General features: G+C 52.0%; 1 protein-coding gene across 1 annotated transcript in view; it reads right to left on the bottom strand.

Moving 5' to 3' along the window:
- The window catches only part of BCO1 (beta-carotene oxygenase 1), a 36,882-nt gene extending 18,328 nt beyond the window's left edge, over positions 1-18,554 (bottom strand). Inside the window, exons 1-7 of the mRNA XM_075536739.1 lie at positions 18,491-18,554; positions 15,242-15,370; positions 12,320-12,449; positions 9,695-9,842; positions 8,473-8,620; positions 5,724-5,947; positions 1,285-1,542 (exon numbers count right to left, since the gene is read on the bottom strand). Of these exons, the coding sequence (XP_075392854.1) occupies positions 1,285-1,542; positions 5,724-5,947; positions 8,473-8,620; positions 9,695-9,842; positions 12,320-12,449; positions 15,242-15,370; positions 18,491-18,554 (1,101 nt within the window). The remainder of the gene's footprint in view (positions 1-1,284; positions 1,543-5,723; positions 5,948-8,472; positions 8,621-9,694; positions 9,843-12,319; positions 12,450-15,241; positions 15,371-18,490) is intronic.
- Positions 18,555-19,130: the final 576 nt, after the last annotated feature.

Here is a 19,130-nt window from a genome sequence, read left to right as displayed (position 1 = left end):
AGGGACTGGTACGCGGTGAGGTAAGAGTGAGCTGCCAACCAGCCACTCTGAGGGTTTCTGCTCCCATAAAAATTTATAGTCGGGGGTGGGGGTAAACAGTAAAGGCATAGAAAAAAGAGTAGTCAGGAATGGGCAAAGCGTATTTCCATCATGGCAGAAAGTTCTTTTGTGCCTCCCTCTAGAGGCATGACCCAATTGTTACAGCCAGCCACTAGATTGACAGTCTTGGGAACCAGAAGGAGCAGTTCTACTTTGTCCAGGAGGGTCTCTGTGGCCTCGGTGGCAGTGGAGAGACTTGAGGGTGGGGCTGGGGGAGGGTAGGTAGGAGGGATGAGGGTGTGGTGATTGTTTCACTACTCTGTGAATATCCTGGGGGACAATTATCACTGACTTGTATACTCTCAATAGCTGGGTTTTACAGGATGTGAGTTATATCTCAATAAAGCTGTCTATACAGTATTACTGCCTTTCTGAGAACCAAGAAATGGATTTTATAAATACTACACATAGCCATGGACCTCAGAGGAAGCGTCTAAAAAGTTGTGGGAAAGTTCCATTATCGTTTCATTTCACTTTTCCATGAACTTTTTGAAGCCTGCTCCCATATCTATGGTGGGGGGAAGGGGAAAGGTCACTGTGGAGTTGATCCCCACTCAGGGTGATCCCAGGGGTTACGGAGGGCAGCTGCTCCACAAAGGAGAGCTGGGATCTCTAAGAAACAGGTTGTGATAAGAGCTATATGAACCCCTAATAAAACGATTAAAAAATATATGAAAAAAACAAAAAAGTTTTAAAAAACTGATTATACAACTGTTCTACATAAACTTAAACTATTGAATTGCCTGATACGTGAATTATATGCCAATGAAACTGTTGAAAAACAAAACAAAAAGAAGCAGGTCACCAGTTCTTTCTTCCACAGTGCGGTTGGTGGATTTGAACCACTGACTTTGAAGACAATAGCTGAATGTGGCTTTGAACTCCTGAGTGTGTGGTGAGCAGCCTAACTTGTTAACTCCCTAGTCCCCAGGCCCCCTTTCACATATCCACATCCACATCCATAGACAAGACTGGGGAGCAATACAAGAAACATCTCAGGGGGTGGGGTTTGGGCGGTGGTTTGTTTGTCCTTTATGCGGATCTAAATTCCCTAAGATGTTTACTATGAATGACTATGCACCACGTATGGAAAAGATCCTGGCACACGTTGGCTGCTTGGGTATTGAAAGACAATCGGTCACTTCCCATCCTGCTTACACCTTGGTGGCACTCAGACAGGCTTACCTTGTCCACGTGGAGGGGCACTGCGAACCTCTTGAGGGTGGGGACAGAGGTGAGCCTGGAGTTCTCGGCGAAGTCCCGGTTGAGGTTGGCCATGTAGAAGAGCTGGTAGAGGCTGCTGTCCCTGTAGGCAATGACGTCAAAGAGAATGCAGCCATCCTCCTCGTAGGCGTTGACGTGATGGAAGACCACCATGGGGTCCGTGTAGTACTTGGTCACTACTGGCTTCCTAGTCCTCTGGTCAATGATGTGGATGTGAGTCTACAGGAAGACGGACATTGGCAATCAGCACCCCAGAATTCTGAGGGCCCAGTTCTGGGCCATCCTGGTTCTGGTGTAGACCAGTAGGTGACCTTGGAACCCTCTTCACACTGAGCCTGTGCCCACCCTACCGCAAAACTGCCAGTCGATAAACCCAACCCAAACTCACTGCCATTGAACTGATTCCAACTCACAGTGAGCCTACAGGATGGAACAGAACGGCCCCCGTGGGTGTCTGAGGCAGAAACTCTTCATAGGAGCAGAAAGTCTCATCTTTCTCCCTCAGAGCGGCTGGTGCGTTTGAACTGCTGATCTTGTGTGAAGCAGCCCAAAGTGTAACTCACTATGCCACCAGGGCTCCCGCTCAGCCGATGGGAGCTGTCCTCGTGATCCTATCTTCGCAGTGAGAGGAGGGAAGAAGCTTTGAACCCCCTGGCCCCTGGATTGGCCTCCAGGACAGTGGTTGGGGAGAGGACGCACAGTCCTCTCACTCAGCAGCCTGATATATGGGGTTTGTGGGTGGCTGGATCGGGGGGGTCATGTTAGCTCTCTGGGGATGGTCAAGCAGGGAAGACATGGCCAGGAATCAGGGTCCTCGAGACGGGAGACCCTAACACCATCAACTGCCATTGCCCCACTTCAGAGCCCGCTGCTGCATCCAGTTTGCCGAGGCGTGGTTGCCATCGCAATGCCAGCCCCACCTGCCCGGAGGGCTGCAGTGCGGAGCTGCTCTGACCTCGCCTCCCAGGGAGTGTCAGCTCCTTAGGCAGCTAGCTCCTCTCTGGGTGTCCCACGCAGGCAGTCTCACTCTGGGCAGAATGAGCCCTCCCTGCAGCCTGTTGCCCAATGCAAATGGGAGCGGTGTGCTTTCTTGCTACAGCGTCGGTCTAAGCATCCTCCTGTCCAAACAGCTCTTGCTGTCCCCCCCACCCCCTATCCCTCACCCCTCCTGGCTTGTTTGCCTCGCTCTCCTCTGCTTCAGAGTCAAAGTGTGAGTTTTAGGAGGGGGGTTTGGAAGGGGCAAGCTCTGGTAGGGGGGGGGCGTTACAGAAGAGGCAGGCTTTGACTAGTAGTGTTGAGGTGTGCAGAAGACGAAGGCTGGTGGCATTGAGGGGTACAGCAGAGGCAGGCTTTGACAGTGTGTGGGGGTGGGTGGGGGTAGCCGAGGAAGGCTCTAGTAGTTGAAGGTCAAACAGAGGCAGACTTTGGTTGCGTTGGAGGGGATTCTGTAAGCAGAAGTAAATATAGGGGTGCTGCTTCTTAGGCCTTTGACTCCCCATGTGCACTTTCCAGAAAGCTCTCTCCTAAGGCCTTCCCAGACTCTTGGGCCGGGCGATTTCCCTCCGTGGTCCACCGATTCAGAAAGCTGTTCAGGGGGCTGTGGAGCACAGGCCTCCGGGCCCGGCTCCTTCTGGCTGCGGGCATGTCATGGCACCCCCTCGGTTCGCCGGGCACGGCATCCAGCAGGCCCGCTGCACTGTTTCTCCAGCAACCTGTGCTCCCGAGTGTCTTGGGTCCCGGACCTTCTTGCACTGCTCTGGAACCGCGCACAGTGCACCGTGCTCTCGCCCACCTGACGGCCGGAGGGGCAGCGTGCGTGCATGGCTCGTCAAAAGCACCGCCAACACCGGGCTCCGTTTTCTTGTGAGACTTGCGAGATGGTGCTATTTGGGTGCCAGCTCTCAGGAGGTTTGCCTGCATGGCGCTGCCAGGGGGTTGGGTTCTTTTCCTGAGGAGCTGGAGAGCCACGACTGCACCGACGGCCGCCTGGGAGCTTAGTTTGGAGAAATTCTGCCAACAGCCAAGGACTAGACCTTCCTGTCAGGGGCGGGGTGGTGGTGGTGGTGGTAGTGGTGGGTGTTGGGTGTTGGGTGTGCGTGTCACAGACAGGTCTTGGGAGGGGTTGGGCGGCCTGAGACCCAGGTGAACTGAGGGGGTCGCTGGTTAAGAAGATGCCCTGAAGGGGCTGAGTCACAGGTAGAAGCAAAGCCTTTGGCGTCTATTCTGAAAGAGCTGGAAATTTCTAGAAGATTCTGAATGGACGAGGCATCTGGCTTGACCCCCTTGCTCCCTTAAACATCTTTCTCCCGCCCCTCGAAAACGAGAGAAGACGGACTTTAAAGCAGGTCCAGCCACCACGTACATAGAACTGTATGTGAGTGCTTAGCAAGGGCAGCCCAAGGTGACCCAAGATGGCGGTGGGTCCCTCTGGAGAGGAGGGGGCCAGGGGCCTGCCCGGTGCTGCCTCCTACACTTCCCTGTTGTGTGAATAGGTAACACTGAGAAGGACTGGCTTTCTTTGGGAACAGAGCAGAAGCAATCAAAACAACCCTTCAAGCCCTCAAGTGTACCTGGAATGAAGATGACATTCTACCTTGCCACGGGCTAGAGGGTCTGTGGGGACGATGTCTACAGAGCCTACGGCTGGGGATTGCAACTCATGTCAGGAAACCAAATGTGTACGCACTGTTGAATGGAACACCAATTCACCCAAATAGGAAACATGAAGTGAAAAATCACCGATCACACCATCTCACCCTAACACGTGGTGATGGGGAGTTGCCAAAGGGCCAGGCTCTTCCTGGACTGCTCTGGCTGTCAGGGAGGACGGCCCTGTTGGGAGTCAAAGGTTTTCAGGGCAATCCCCTCAGTAGATTAAAAATTATAAGGGCCACACCAGCCTGTGTGATCGAGTGGTCCCAAAGGGATCAGTTACCAGGCATCAAAGAACAAAAAATCATATCATTGACTGCACACCTCCATGATAGGATCGCTGAAGACAAATGGGTGCATAAGCAAATGTGGTGAAGAAAGCGGATGGTGCCCGGCTATCAAAAGAGATAGTGTCTGGGGTCTTAAAGGCTTGAAGGTGAACAAGCGGCCATCTAGCTCAGAAGCAAATAAGCCCACATGGAAGAAGCACACCGGCCAGTGCGATCAAGAGGTGCCCAAGGGACCAGGTATAAGGCATCATGCAAAAAAAAAAAGATATAAGTGTATGTATGTATGTGTATATATGTGTATATGTATATATGTATGTATATATATGTATATATATCATATTAAATGAAGGGGGAAGTGCAGAGTGGAGACCCAAGGCCCAAGTGTCGACCAATGGAGATCCCCTCATAGAGGGGTTTAGGAGAGGAGATGGGTTAATTAGGGTGTGAGGTAGTATCGATGAAGAACACAGCTTTCCCCCGGATCCTGGATGCTTCCTCCCCCCAACTACCATGATCCGAATTCTACCTTGCAGGGCTGGATAGGACAGAGGCTGTACACTGGTGCATATGAGGGTTGGAGGTACAGGGAATCCAGGGTGGATGATACCTTCAGGACCAAGGGTGTGAGGGACGATGCTGGGAGAGTGGCGGGTGAGTGGGTTGGAAAGGGGGAACTGATTACAAGGATCCACATGTGACCTCTTCCCTGGGAGAGGGACAGCAGAGAAGGGGGGAAGGGAGACTCCGGATAGGGCAAGATATGACAAAACAACGATGTATAAATTACCAAGGGCATATGAGGGAGGGGGGAATGGGGAGGGAGGGGGGGAAAAAAAAGAGGACCTGATGCAAGGGGCTTAAGTGGAGAGCAAATGCCTTGAGAATGATTGGGGCAGGGAATGTATGGATGTGCTTTATACAATTGATGTATGTATATATATGGATGGTGATAAGAGTTGTTGAGTCCCTAATAAAATGTAAAAGAAGAAAAGAGAAAAAAATGATTAGGGCAAAGACTGTACAGATGTGCTTTATACAATTGATGTATGTATATGTATGAACTGTGAAAAGAATTGTATGAGCCCCAATAAATTGTTAAAATAAAAAAAAAATAAATAAAAGAATGGATAAAAAAAAATTATAAGGGCCAGGGTCCTCCCCACTCACCCCCCAACCCTTTTTCCAACTTGGGACATCTCTTGAAGGATGGATCATCCCAGCTTCAGAACTCTCCAGAGGGTTGGCTAATGCTCCTGGTAAGGACATTTAGTAGCGTACCTCCTTCCTTCTCCTGACCCTGCTTCCTTTCCCCTGAATCCATCCCAGGGAGGGCCTTCCCAAATCTCCAGTCCTCTAACACTAAGCCTTCATCTCAGAGGGTCTTCCCAGGACCCTTTGCAACTTGGCCTGCTGTGTGCCTTCTGGTGGCCCGGCTGGCAGCCCCCACCTGGACCTCACCTTGTCATCCTTGTGGAAGGTCAGGCAGGATGCCCAGCTCACTCCCCGGATGTACGCGGTCGCCATCTTGAGAATGTCCAGCTTGAAGGGCTGCTCGAGGAAGATGATGTAGTTCTCGGTGAGGCCAAAGCTGTGGTAGTAGCTCGGGGAGAGCAGGGAGCGGGAGGGGATGGAGCAGAACACCTCAGTGTGCTTCAGGCAGCTCGCCCCTTTCTTCTTGTCCTCTACAAGAGAGCAACCCTCAGGAGCTGCAGCCGCCTGCCTGCCCCAGACCACCCTAGCGTAAGAGCCAACACGTCAACCCAAGAAATGAAGACATTCACAGAGTACTGCCCATCGAAGACTGGACCACCACCAAGACACAGTTAGGTCTCTAGGCCAGGGGTCACAGACTTCAGCCCAGGAGCCAAACCCAGCTCCCCACCTCTCTGTGTAGATAAAGCTTTATTGGAACACATGTCCTGTCTACGGCTCCTCTTGCTTTTGAGCTCCAATGGCATGGCTGAGTTGGCTCATGGCTGGAGCCATTTGTTGACCTCTGCTTTAGAGACTACTCAGTCCATTGCCATCAACTCGATTCTGACTTCTAGTGACCCTCCAGGGCAGGGTAGGACTGCTGGCTTTCCAAGACTCTATGTCCTTACAGGAGCAGACAGCCTCATCTTTCTCCAGCAGAGCAGCTGGTGGGTTTGAAGAGAGGACATTGCAGTTAGTAGCTCAGGGTTCCTACTAGGATTCCTTTGCCCTAGAATAGTGCTTATCGAACTTGAATGTGCCTGTGAGTCTGCTGAGCAGTGGGTACCAGTGGACTTTGATGCAGTCTGCTGGGGTGAGGCCTCATTTCTGTCCAGCTCCTGGGTGATGGCCAGGTATCCCAGGATTCACTCATACTCCCTGCCAACAAGTCGATGTCAACTTACAGCGACCCTAAAGGACAGGGCATAACTGTCTGAGTGTCTGAGACTGTAACACTTAAAACAGGGGTAGAAAGCCCCATCTTTCTCCCGTGGAATGGCTGGTGATTTCGAACTGTTGACCATGTGGGATCACAGCCCAATGTGTAACCACTATGCCATCAGGACTCCACCCCAGGACCAAGCACTGACATTTTGCTGGGGACCTGCTGGCACATATTCACAGGGTTTCCACGAATTTTCTCTTGACTCTGCCCATTTTGAAATGCTGGCGAATGGGATGAATTACCCACTGCAATGAGAGGCTTTTAAATATATCTTGACAACTTAGGTAGGCTTTCTAGCTCCCCTGTTACAGGTGGGACACTGAGGCTTGGCAGCAGAGGCTGTCATTCTGACCAGAGTCACAGACTTAAGGCAGGAAGACACATCCTGCAGCCCAGGCTGTTTCTTCTGTGGTCAGCAAAGTGTGCCACCCCCAGTGGGAAAGAAGAGGATGGGAGTTCAAGCACCTGCCCTGCGCCCACAACACCCTGTGTGCTTCGTACCAGCTCGTGTTGCTGTTTCCTCTGCCAGGCTGTGTCTTCACCCACTGACCACAGAGCCTCCCCACCCAGGCCTGAGGCTGGTTCCCCCGTGAGCGATCTGCTAGCCTTCCTGGTGGCTGCCTGTACACACTGCCAAAGAGCAGGCTGCAGTGGGACTGTGGGCTGGTTCTTGTCTCCACAAAACAAATGAGCAATGAAGGAGAGAACCCAGGCCTGTGAGGCAGGATGCTGGCTGGAACCCCAAGGGGGCCCCACCCTGGAGCCTCTCCTAGGAAACAGGTCAGTGGCTCCTGTGAGTGGGGTGACTGTGGCATGCTCCCTATCTCCCATACCTTACTGCCCCTGGACTTGGGCACGTAGGTGGAACAGGCAAACACCCAGGTGGCCCTGAGCTCAGCATCTCACTAGTTCGACCCTCTTCCCTTTGGTGGCTTAGAGTCCCCATAAGAATAATTGTGGAGTGTCTGCCAGTTGCACATGGTACCCTCTGACCGTGGGGCTGGCACTACCTAGCAGAGCTCAGCAGGGGCTATGGAACTAGGGCCTTGGGTGGAAAGCCATCTTCCTCATGGTTCTGCTCTCTGTCCCCGGAGTCTTATACTGACTGCCGTCTGAAGTCTCGTCTCCTGGGTGTGGCTCCCCAAGGGTCTTGGGCAAACACGACCCAGGAACCCTGCCTTCCGTCCCATGGGAACCTGCAATCGACCTGGGCTGTGCTCCAGGGTGCTGGCCCTAAGTGGAGAAGGTGCAGGAGGCCCGAGAACAGGGTGGGGATCTGGATGCTTCCCAGCTCATCTGAGCTCCTGAGTAGCCTCTTGAGCTTGGCTTCAGGGGCTGGGCATGAAAGTGGGTGGCACCAACCTACCATACTAGAGTTTGTCAGGAGACTGACAAATAAATGGGCGAGTGGGTGAGTGGATGGATGGATGGATGGAGGGAGGGAGGGAGAGAAGGAAGGAAATTCGGGTGGATGGGCAGGTGAATAGATGGTTGGAGGGAGGTAGGGTGGGTGGATGGTTGAGTAGATGGATGGGTGGGTGTGCTATAAATGAATTAATAACTAAACCACAGCCTAAAGATGAGAACAGAAAGTCAATTTCTTCCTTCCATCTTCTCCCAAAGAAGCTCAGCCACTTCCCTTCTCCTCTACACGAGAATCCAAATTCATGGTGAACAGAATCACACGGAGGGCAGTGTCTTTCTGTAGAAGGGGCCACCCTGAGCCATTTGTGCTTCCTGACACATATCCCCTCACCCTATCCTCCCAAGCCTTCAGCCGTCTCCTACCTGGCACCGTGCTGGGGATCCTAAACAACACATATTTCGTCTTCCCCTTGTCCACGATGGACGTGCCCATGTTGAGAACGTTCCCAGCTGTGTCATAATGAGGATGGGACGTAGCCAGGTTCACAGCCACGTACTGCCGGTAATCAACCTGCAAAGAGATGGCAGCCACCAGTTTGGAAAAAGCAGGGGGTGAAGAAATCCTCACTTCTAGATCCACATGGCTAACGGGTATTTCCACACGTCCCCTGGCCTGGAAAGCAATGAAGATCACTCTTTGAAAAGGCCACTTACAAGTGTGACCCGAGACAGCCTTACCAGGCACCTCCTCTGGGAAGCAGGTCTCAGGATAGCAGGGAGCTGGTTCTGTTTGGTTGGCTGTTGTTCCAATCCCACTGCCTGGCCCAGCGGGGCCATCTCAGCACTGGAGACAAGATACCTGACCACACAAAGCTCGAGAGAGTGGCGGCCAGAGGGGAGGGGGACTGGAGAGCTCACCTTGGTGGTGCTTCTAGACCATTTGGTGAATTTACTTACATCCTCCCCACAGAGGCACACATCGCCTCTCTGATAGGTTTCTTCTGGGAAAGGAGATGTTACAAGGACACGTGGCAAAGGGACACTTGAGGTGACTGATGCCAGCTGCTCTCCACGGCTCTGAACAGGCCACAATCTCAGAACAATGGGGTGGCCAGAGACCAGCAGCTGGTTCTGATTCCTCCCCTAGAACAGCACAGCCTCCGGCCAAGAGCCAGGTAACGGTCCACTTTCCAGTACTAACTCTCTCACTTTGTAGACAGCGTACACTGGTTGACTCTGTGCTGTCTCAGACAGAATTTCACAGCTAAGAAAAGCACTCGCTCTAACAGATCGTTCAAATGCATCTCCAGGATTTCAGGTTGGAGAAGAGTGAAGGCTGGGCCTATTGATTTTCAAGAAAATGTTGACTTGCTTCCCCTTATTTCTGTGCCCTTGCTCTCTGCCTCCCCCTTCAGGTCAATCCTGGGTAGGACTCCCGGGAACCCTGGGCGGTTCAGCAGTTCAGTCAGTCAGACTCTCTGGGAGCTCCTAACTCAGTGTCCGGTGAAAAACACCCCAGCTCCTGCCCTGCAGGGTCTTAGAATCGCGTGCTCCTGGGACAGAGGAAGTCCAGCAACCCAGGGGATGAGTGGAAAGGGCTCCTCCCTTGAGTGCCTGTGTGGCCAGAGCCAGGAAGTGCTGGTACCTTCTCCAGGGTGTCCAGGGTCTGGGGGTTGATTTTCCGGATGTAATTGGTTTCCGTGGTGGCGTAGAAGTCCTGGCCACACCGCATGATGTTAATCAGGCAGTTGTCGGTGAAATCAGGGATGGTGTGGGACAAGTAGGAGAAAGCTCTGGGGAGAAAAGCGAATGGCCGTGCTCACCAGCTGCAAAGTTCGGCCCGGCACCGGCCCGATTTGCCCACCACATAAAACCCTGGACTTCAACGCAAGGAGAAAAGCTAGCGTGTTGTTAGCGTGTTCTAGCGGGCAATGGAAGGAATCTTGGGAACTCAGCTAGCAAGTAGTCCAGAGATGCTACCAAGCTGAGTCAACTATGGGGTGAGTCAGCCTGGTCTCCACGGCAGTCAACTGGTCCTCCTCCCCCCCACCCCCAAGCCAAACTCACTGCCATTGAGTCGATCCTGACTCATCATGGCCCTTCTCCCCAGGCTATCAGAAATCCAAAGGGCTCCAGCAGTGAGAGCCAGCAGGAGTTTCTCAGCAAGCGTGCAGAAGACGTGCATAGACCATACTGACAATACAGCGCATCCCAGCTGTGGGCAAGAATGGGGGTCCACAGGGGTGCCTTCAAAAGTGCCGATATATATACCATAGTGAATGAAGGGGGAAGTGCAGAGTGGAGACCCGAGGCCCAAGTGTCGACCACTGGAGATCCCCTCACAGAGGGGTTTATGAGAGGAGATAGGTCAGTCAGGGTGCGATGTAGTACCGATGAAGAACACAGCTTTCCCCCAGATCCTGAATGCTTCCTCCCCTCAACTACCATGATCTGAATTCTACCTTGCAAGGCTTGATAGGGCAGAGATTGTACACTGGTGCATATGGGAGCTGGAGGCACAGGGAATCCAGGGTGGACAATACCTTCAGGACCAGGGGTGTGAGGGGTAAGGCTGGGAGAGTGGAGGGTGAGTGGGTTGGAAAGGGGGAACTGATTAAAAGGATCCACATGTGACCTCCTCCCTGGGAGATGGATGGCAGAGAAGAGGGGGAAGGGAGACTCCGGATAGGGCAAGATATGACAAAATAACAATCTGTGGATTATCGAGGGCTCATGAGGGAGGGGGAAAAAAAAGATGACCTGATGCAGAGGGCTTAAGTGGAGAGCAAATGCCTTGAGAGTGATTAGGGCAAAGAATGTGCGGATATGCTTTATACAATTGATGTATGTCTATGTGTGGATTGTGATAAGAGTTGTATGAGCCCCTAATGAAATGTAAAAAAAGAAAAGAAAAAAAAGAAAATGATTAGGGCAAAGAATGTACAGGTGTGCTTTATACGATTGATGTATGTATATGCATGGATTGTGATAAGAGTTGTATGAGCCCCTAATAAAATGTTTAAAACAAAACAAAACAAAAAAGCGCCGACACAATGAGTGTATGAGAAACGACGGCACGCTTCTAAAACCAGGGGCACCGGGTCTTAATTCATAATGAGTTCCATTGGAAGGAGGAGGCATCAAGGAGGTTCGGTGGTGAAGTCGCACGCCCTGGGGTCCACGTAGTTGGTTTGTGCTCCCCCTACTGACAACTAATGGAGCAGCAGGGAGGCCTCACACGTGGCTCTAAGTCCCTTCCTTGATTGGCGGCTCTCAGGCTGCTCCTGCCCTCCAAGTGTGAGGTCCCGCCCCCACCCCATACTAGCCTCGGCTCTGGGCCTGACACTGGAGAGGTAACCCCAGTCCTGGCGGGGGAAGGGTGGGGAGAGTGACCTTCTGTCACCTGGTCACTGAGGGCGCACCCGATGGCCGGGCCGGCAATGCCTTTGTGGAACACACACTCCATTCACACACGCCCAATGTCCCAAAGACTCATGCATGACTCATATGCCCCCATTTTTCTGTCTCCACTTTGCTTGTGACTTTGACCAGAGCTGATGCGTTAGTTACAAGCCAAAACAAATCTCGGCTTCCTCCTCCCCTTTGATACAAAACATAGCCTGTTGTATGTTTTCTGCAGCCTCCTTTCCCCCTCCACCTTATAGCCTCCAGGGGCTCAGGTGGTGTAGTGGGTTACATGGTGGGCTGCTAGCTGTAAGCTCCACAGTTCAAAACCACCAACGGCTCCTCAGGAGGAAGATGAGGCTTTCTAATCCCTTCAAGAGTTACAGTCTCGGCAGCCCAAAGGGGTAGATTTACTCCGTTCTCTAGGGCGGCTATGAGTCAGAATCAACTTGACGGCAGCGAGTCTTGTGGTTTTTACAACCTAGAGGAGCCCTGGTGAGTTGGAATTGGCTTGGCGGCAGTGGGTTTGGTTTGGGAGTTACAGCGTAACTTGGACACCTTGTTGTACAGGACATGAGGACATCCTATTCCTGTTATTGCTGCCTGGATTCTCCTCTGTGGCTTTGCTGTGCTGTACGTGTGACAGTCGGTTTCTATAGATTCACAGCCTTGGAGACTCTAGGGGGCAGTCTGCTCTGTCCTCCGACTGGACAGCAGTGGGTGGGGTTTAGGTTTTACGAGCCTAGCTAGCAGCCACGGGCAGCCCGCCGTCCACCATGCAGAGGATGGTCAGAAGGGCTCAAGCTAGTTGCTTGGACCATCAAGACCACCAAAAGGCGCAACGAGATTCAAAACGGACAGTTACTTGGAAAAAATGTTTTTGCAGGGGTCTGGATAGGCCATCGTCCCGAACTCCGACACCACGATCCTGTTGGCCTCGATGTTGGCGGTGTATGTGTCGCTGCGCAGGTATTTGCTCCTGTAGTAGACCTCACCTGAAAGAGAACGCACAGCAGCGGCTCAGCCGGGCGCCTGTGCTGGGCTGTCCCTTCCTCACCGGCCATCCCAGGACAGTGGGCTCGGTCAAGGGCAGGCTCCCTGAATGTGAGCTTCCGCTGCAGCTAGACTCTGGGGACACCGTCACCACCTCTGGCTTGGAATCTACTCAATGGCGGTGGGTTTGGAATCACATGTCACACCCTTTACCACCGGGGGAAGGAGCTCAGGTGGCATCCTGGGTTATGGGGTGGGCTGCTCACCACCAGGTCAGCAGTTCGAACTCACCAGTCTTTCCATAAGAGAAAGAAGAGACCGTCTACTCCTGTAAGGGTCTGCAGCCTGCGAGACCTCACGGGGCAGGTCTGCTCCGTCCTATTGGGTGAGTTGGAATGAACTTCATGGTCATGGGTTCCGGTTTACTAGGGGGCGACCTAACCCCCAAGTTTGTGTGCACCGGGAGGGTCACCCATGGGGGTTCACCATGCCCGAGTTCATGCATGCATGCATCAGCAAATATTCATCCAATAGGATGAAGGGCTGGAAAGGGGGTATAATTGTGAGCAGGGTGGTGGGCAAGGCTCAACCCCTAAGGAAAGAAAGTCTTCCTGTGGCTTCTCAGGGGCCACAGACTGTCTTGCTGGGCTTGGTCCCAGGTCAGGGGCGAGTCTCAAGCCTGAGATACGATGGTCAGAACACTTTCTTACAGAGTCACCGTGATAGCTAATACTTGCCAAGTGTTTACAGAGAGATGGAACAACACAATACTTGGGAAAATCTGTGGGAAAACGAACTGGCAGGATCATGGGATTATCCCATGAGCTTTCTGAAGGCCCCTTTACAGTCTCCCCAATGGACGCAAACATACCACCAATCAGGAAGACAGTGACTAGCTGGCAAGGTTTCCTTCTGTTTTGCATGAGGCCACCATGGGTTAGAATTGCTTCAGTGGCAACCGTGGTCCTCACCACACCACCCAAAGTGCCTGGCATGTAGTCGGGGCTCAACACAAACTGCAGGCAATACTGAGATGCAGAAGACATGGTGGTCCAAGCCTTCGGCTCTGGGGTTAATCAGAATCCATGCTTTCTAGCACAGCTTTGTACCTCATTGTAATTCCCCCTCGTTGTACCTCAGTTTCCACACCTGGAAATTGGGAGTCCAGAGCCCTACCCCTCCGAGGACTGGGAGGATGAAGGGAGATGATGGGGTGCCCTTGATTGGCGAAGGTTAGAATTCTACATTGCTCAAAAAGATCCTGGCACTGGCAAGACTCTTCTGGGGATCTCAGAGATCACGTGGACATCTGCCTTATGGTCATCCTGGTGGCCCCTGTGCCAGCTGGTCCTTTGCTGGTCCCACTATGCAGAATGCCATCCACAAGGCACTGACTAAGGCTCTTAGGGCCCTCTGCACACTCTGGTTGGAATATCGTGCTTTGTTCGCTGGAAATGTAAACACTCTGCCCAGGCTGGATTGAAAACAGGCAGCCCGTTTCCCATAAACAGCCCGCCACAGAGCGTGCATGCAGACACCCCGGGGGCCAAGGGGAATGTGTCTCTGGAATCGCTCAAGGCTGGTGCGGGGAGGACGCTGAGGTTGAGTTGAAAGGGAGAACCCGGCACATGCCCTCCCACCCAGGGCGGAAGGGCCCAATTAGCCACATTTCTCCAGGGGGACCCACGTAAACAGAACTGGTCAACGTGGGAATCTTTAGGGGGAGGGAGGAGGAGAGACATGCATCTGGGGGTGGGGGGAAGCCAACATTCTGAAAGGCTACTCTGGAATGACCGCAGTGGAAAGGCGCCAGCTTTGGGGGAGCGAAGTTCTCAGGAGTGCATTTGCTTGGAGTCTGGTGGAGCAGTGGGGTATGAGTTGGGCTGGTAACTGCAAGGTCAGCAGTTCGAAAGCACCAGCCCCTCCGAGGGAGAAAGACGAGGCTTTCTACTCAGAGTTAGAGACTTGGAACCCCAAAGTAGTCTGTCCAGCTACTATGAGTCAGAATCGACTCAATGGAGGTACGTTCTTCTGTTTGTTTGTTTTTTTATGGATACCTTGAACCTCGCAATCCGTATGTTCAAATCTTCCTTGTACACTTGCCAGTTGGCCTCATCAAAGATTGTTTTCTTAGGGAGCCTGCAGTTCACTAATCTTGATGCCCTACTGAATAAAAAACCCATACACAAAACGTTTGTACTTCAAAATAACTTTAGACTCACAGAGAAAGAATTCCTGTATTCCCTTCATTAAATGTCCCCTTCTCAGATCCATCTCTCCCCCTCATTCTGCAGGAGGAACTTACCACGCAAAGAACCTTGACTGCCTATCTAGGGAGGCTCGGTGGTAGGCTAAACAATGGCCTTCCAACAGTGCCATGTCCTTACCCCCAGAACCTGTGACTATGCTACCTGTACCAGGGCCTCTGCAGATGTGGATAAGGATCTGGGGATGGGAAACAGTCCTGGACTATCCAGTGGGCTCAGTGCCTTCACAAGGATCTTTATAAATGGTAGGCAGGCAGGGTCAGAGTCAGAGGAGAGATGGTGACACAGGCAATAAGGGAGAAAGACTGGAAGATGCTATGTTGCTGGCTTCAAAGACAAAGATGGGGCCACAAGCCAAGGCCTGCAGGCATCCTCTGGGAGCTGCAGAAGGTGCAGTAATGGGTTCTCCCTTGGGACCCTCTGAAGGTACAAATGCCACTTCTGACCTCAGAGTTGTAAGGAAATACATTCAGGGTATTTGTAGTAAGCTGTACGGCAGCAAAGGGAAATGCACGCAGTGCTCTTACTGTCTCTAATCGTGAAGCTGTGGAGCAAGGCCAGGCCATCAAACCAGTGGTTGTACCTGGTCTCCCCGACCGAGTGCATCCCAGGCCCGTTACGAAGCAGGATTCCCTGCAGCCAGGTTGGAATCTTGCCTGGGAAGAGAAAGGAATGCGGAGTTAGTAAGCCAGGCCAAACCAAAAGGCAGGAAGAAACGGCCGTGGGATGAAGGCCACATGGTCTCACGTCGGATAGGTGGGCAGCTTGGTCTAGGGCAGGGGTTCTCATGCTTCGAATCACCTGGGGGAGGTGTGGGTGAAAACCTGGACTTGTCGGGCTCCACTCAGAGAGCCTGATTCTGTGGGCCTGGAGGGAGGCCCGTGTGTGGGTGCTTCCGGCAGGCCCACAAGTGATGCTGATGTGCGGCTCTGGGGACCACCAACAAGACCAAATCTCGGTGGGCTCTGGGTCCCGTTCAGCCTCCTAGGTTCCAGATTCTCATTTTGTAGTTTCCAAGAGTTTCCACGGAACCACAAAACGTGCCGAAAGTAAGGTATAAAGGTATGTGAAAGTGGTCCAGGCAAACTCTGGAGCACAGGTGGGCGAATTCTGGAGCTGGAAGAGCTAATCCTGTCCCTTGCAACCATTAACAAACGATTAGAGAGCCATCAATACAGTTTCTACAAACAAACAACATCACCGTAGTCTGAATAACAGCCTTGAGAATTGTTCAGCTCCCCTCGGAGACACAGACTGGGTGCCAGAGGAGTCCCAGCGTGCAGAGCCCTGCACCACAGCATAGGCGCTCAGGTTTATTTGGCTTCCCGCCCCCTTTCCAGAACAATCACTCAGCGCCCCGCCCCCTGGCAATGAAAAACGTTTGTACTGTAGCACAGAGGCCAGGGTGAAGTGTGGGTATCTGCTTTTGCAGCCCTCCCCCATCTCTCCGGTGGCCCCCCCACTCCCCGGAGTGGCATAGTCCACTTTGGAAGACACTGGTTTAAAGCATACAATTGTAAGTATTCCAAGATCCCTTTTAAGATGAAAATGAACAGTAAATATACGACTGCTTTTTTTGTGTGAAAAATATAGATCCATCATAAGCCTATATAGTCTATCTCTTAAAACTCAGAGGAAATAGAGACATATTAATAATGCTTAAGAGAGAAGAACGAATTTGTAAAACTATGCTGGATACAATTGATGTATGGAATGTTATAAGAGCTTCCAATAAAATTATTTAAAGAGAGGGGGAGAGAGAAGAATGCAATGGGTGTTGATGCATTTCTTTGTTGTTAGCTGCACTTCCTACTTTTTAACATAAAAAATGTATATGTTGTATATTTTATTTACAATATTGTATAAATGTATAATAAATGTAGTATAAATATATGATATCTGAATCTATCCTGTATAAATATACTCTAATAGAAATATATTTACAAATATATAGTAGGGATATAGATCTATTTACAAATAGAAGTACATCACCTATATATCAACCAGGTGGGGCAAAGTGTCCATATACTTGGCTGCTGCTAACAAAAGGCTGGAGTTTCCACAGAGTTGACACAAAAGAAAGGCCTGGAGATCCACTTCTGAGCAACCAGCCCCTGGAAATGCCTCTGGAGCACACTTCTGCCTGGTCACCGGAGTCAGGATCAACTCCACAGCAACTTTTGATTCAATGGTTTGAGGACCCACACTCACAACCATCGAGTTGATTCCAACGGGTGGAAACCCTGTGGTGATCCTATGTCAGTTTCCGAGGCAAATAGCCTCATCTTTCACCCTTGGCGTGGCTGTTGGGTTTGAACTGCTGGCTTTGGGGTTAGCAGTCCAGCAGTAAACAGCACCACCAGAGATCCTTCGAAGATAGTATCTATATTCTTCTGACTACCCAATAAACCCCAAACCAAGGCAGTTCTTCAGTGATCTCTCTCAGCCTCGCCTCCTGCTCCTGGGAAACACACCCAGCCCAGCAGCCAGAAGGTGAGCCCCCCGCGGATTAGCCCAGCTCGCTGCGGCAGCAGGGCCCAGCGCGGGCATTCTCAGCACAGATCACCAGTGTGGCCCCGGGGCGCCACCCAGCCGCTGCCTACAGTCTACATCCGATGGTGCTGGGAGAGAGGAGGCGAAACAGAGGAGGGGGCCCAGGCTCCCTGGAGGACTGCTGCTGCCTAGCTTCTCTGAGCCAGTGTGGTTGGCTGTTGAGGTTCCCACATGCGGAATTCCCATGCAGGGGCTCAAGGAAGATTGCCCTCCCAATAAGCACGTGCACGCATGGGCCCTTGAGCCCACCTTTCTCTGCTTTGCAAAATTGGTTTGGGATACAGATTGGCACAGATAGAGCACGCATTCGGAATAGGTGATATTTTGAAGTATCAGCCTAGGCTAAGGAGATATTCTATATGATAGTAGAAATCTATTACAGATATAAAATTGTACACATGTAGCTATGGAAAGTAAGCATTCTTAAGTGGAGAGCAAATGCTTTGAGAGTGATTAGGGCAAAGAATGTACGGATGTGCTTTATACAATTGATGTATGTATATGTATGGATTGTGGTAAGAGTTGTATGAGCCCCTAATAAAATGTTTTTTAAAAAAGTAAGCATTCTAGATTGTTATAAACATTAGCTCCTACCTCTATTTTTTTTCCCTCTTGCTAGTTGTTGGAAGCTGCAAGTTGATCCCCCACCCAGAGCCATCCCTGGAGAATGAGCAGGACTGCCCCATGGGGGTTCCTAGGCTGTGGTCCACCATGTCCTCCAGGGTCCCTGTGGATCTGAAGGGACGCCACGGCGGTGAGTTTGCAGTTGCCGTCCTTAGAGGAACAGACGCTCAGGCCTCTTCCTGTAGAAGTGCTGAGCAAGCCCAAACCACCAGCCTTTCGATTCGCAGGTGTTGGAACCGCCAGGGCTCCTACACACACACATGCACGCCAAAAAGCATGTGGGAAAATCCCATCATCTTTTGTTTTTTCCCAAACTCTCTTTTATATAAGAACACGCACACACTCAGTGCCCGGGGTGAGCATTATTCCCAAAACATTTCTTCTGGAAAAACTGAGGCCCCTCGTCTCTCTGGACCCGGTGAACGATGCTGCATGTCAGTAGCCCCCGCGGTTCATGGACAATGCACGGACAATGAGTCCTGGTGCCCAGCATTTTACCCCAAAGAAGACAGCAGGTATTACTTCCACAAGCAGAAAACAGTGTGCCTGCCACCACCCGAGAGAGACTCCACCTGTGACACAACGTGACAGCTGCTCACCTGTCACCTGGGCCCTCACGGGCTCCTGCTGCTCCGTCCTGTTTCGGCCGAATATGACTTCCATGACTGGCGAGAGTCTCTGCCCCAATGCTCAGCTGCAGCTCCCAGGGCCCTCCCGCCCCGTCCTCCCGCCCCGTCCTCCTGGCTGTCTCTGGGATGAATTACCCCTCTGTCCCTGGCCTGGCGTGTTTAGAAGACATTTGGTCAAAGGTCAGCTCTGGGAGCTCTGGGGGCAGAGCTAATCTTTAATCCTCCCGATCCTGTTCCCAGCTCCGCCCCCCTTGCTTTCACTCATGATTTAACCAAGACAAACTGGCCACTGACCCCCCTTCTGTGCCCTCAGCTCACCTTGCACTGAAAGATCCTTACAGGGAGCTGCAGCAAGAGGGAGAAATGCCGCCCCACCACAGGGACCCCCAAAGGAAAGCATTTGCTCCCAAACAAAGCTCAGAAGGCAGGACATGGAGGGGGAGGAAGAGGAAGCCGGGGAGGAAGAGGGCAGACTGCTGGCACCATGAGGGGCCTACACCTGGGGCCACACAACAAACCACCTGAATCCTTGAATGGGAACCTTGTGAGCTCTGCACCGTTGCACCTGAACCACCCACCATAGAAAACAAACGCTCGGTCTGTCCCATTC

The sequence above is a fragment of the Tenrec ecaudatus genome, chromosome 18 (assembly GCF_050624435.1).
Source record: "Tenrec ecaudatus isolate mTenEca1 chromosome 18, mTenEca1.hap1, whole genome shotgun sequence".
In the NCBI taxonomy this organism is placed as follows: Eukaryota; Metazoa; Chordata; class Mammalia; order Afrosoricida; family Tenrecidae; genus Tenrec; species Tenrec ecaudatus.
This window is presented reverse-complemented; position numbering and strand designations above follow the sequence as displayed.